The 1,455-nt window shown below is 39.8% G+C and overlaps 1 protein-coding gene across 2 annotated transcripts in view; it reads right to left on the bottom strand.

Moving 5' to 3' along the window:
• Positions 1-1,455, bottom strand: part of usp13 (ubiquitin specific peptidase 13) — a 27,690-nt gene that overhangs the window by 22,245 nt on the left and 3,990 nt on the right. For both annotated transcript variants that reach the window (XM_032525251.1, XM_032525250.1), the window contains exon 3: positions 588-648. In XM_032525251.1, the coding sequence (XP_032381142.1) occupies positions 588-648 (61 nt within the window). The remainder of the gene's footprint in view (positions 1-587; positions 649-1,455) is intronic.

Genomic DNA, 1,455 nt, shown 5'->3' with positions numbered 1-1,455 from the left:
CAGATGGCGGGTCACCACAGTGTAACAAACAATAACACCAACTTGTAATGGAGGGGTTCTCTTAGTGGGGAGAGCGGTTTCTGACCACACAAACCAATTACTCAATAAAACTCCAGGTTTAGTCCAGCCTCTGACCAGTGGTGGAAACTGTATGGTTTTATGTATGGAGTATGTTGTTTTAGTCTTTTACCTCCATTGGAATTTTATTTATTTTTGCTTGCTTATTTCCTGTTTGGATCCAACTGTCTTTTAACAAATATTTATCGTGTTAAGCACTTTGTGACCTAGTCTGTAAAAAGGTGATACATCTAATAAACTTATAAACTTACTTACTGCTTCACTACATTTAAATGATCTCACTGTTTGAATCTCTGAGAATTGAGACCCAAAAACACAGCTGCAATTACGGATTATCGCCATAGGTGCCAATAAAGAGAATGAAACGGAGAGCTTGGAGATTGTAACTTTAATCAACATTTTTAATGCAGGATTTTCACTTGTAATTGGAGTATTTTTACATAGTAGAATTGATACTTTTACTGAAGTAAAGGATCGGAGTATGTCTTCTACCACTGCCTCTGACTTACCTAGAAACACTTTTCCATTTCTTCGTCTGGGGATGGCGCCTCCTGCAGCTCCTGTGGCTTTCTGTGGGAAGCAGGAGGGAAGAGATTAAACTGGATCAGAAAACCCTTGACCCATTAAAGGCATCTTTTAACACCTTGATGATCTCCTTTGTAAAATGCTGGGAAAAAAACAGAAGGTCAGAAGGTCCAGATGGTTGTCATTTTGTTAGAAATAGATGCTGAATGTTCCAGCAGCCAGGTCGGGTTACAAGGCGATGGAAAAACCCCTTCCATGGCATAGTCAAAATTAAAGAAAAATAAATCTGATTCAGTTGCACGGTTTTTGCAAAGCAATTTGTAGATTTGGACAGATACCATTTATGTTATGTCACACGTCATGTTTGGGCCTTAAGAGCATGTGATCATTTTCCTTTTTTCTCTCTGTCCAGAGTGGTAGAAAACTAAAATAATTTATCATTAACAGACTGATATACTTTTTCAGTCGACCAACAACCTTTTATTCTTGATACATGAATCTGCCAAATGATTGGCTGGCAGCAAATTAACCCGATAGCACAGACTGGTTTCCTATTTATCCCATCAGGTGACTGCTTCCAGTTCACTCAACAGGGAGGAGGACACAGTGGCAGACAGACAGAAAGACAGAGAATGCTGACACACTCAAGACCAAGTGGACTCATGGGGGAAAAAACAGCAGACACGGGAGCCTGCAGAATGTGAGCAGCTGTTTCAGACCAGATCCAGGCATGGAAATAGCAGCTCTTTACAAAGCAAAGCTTATCTGAGGGCAATTAGAGCCAGTGAGAAAACATGGCAGCAGCTAAGGCCTTGTGTTGTTCAACATCAACTTTTTTTTTTTTTTTTTTTT

Source organism: Etheostoma spectabile, chromosome 9, assembly GCF_008692095.1.
Source record: "Etheostoma spectabile isolate EspeVRDwgs_2016 chromosome 9, UIUC_Espe_1.0, whole genome shotgun sequence".
Taxonomy (NCBI): Eukaryota; Metazoa; Chordata; class Actinopteri; order Perciformes; family Percidae; genus Etheostoma; species Etheostoma spectabile.
The sequence above is the reverse complement of the archived record's forward strand: the minus strand, read 5'-3'. Positions and strand labels throughout refer to the sequence as shown.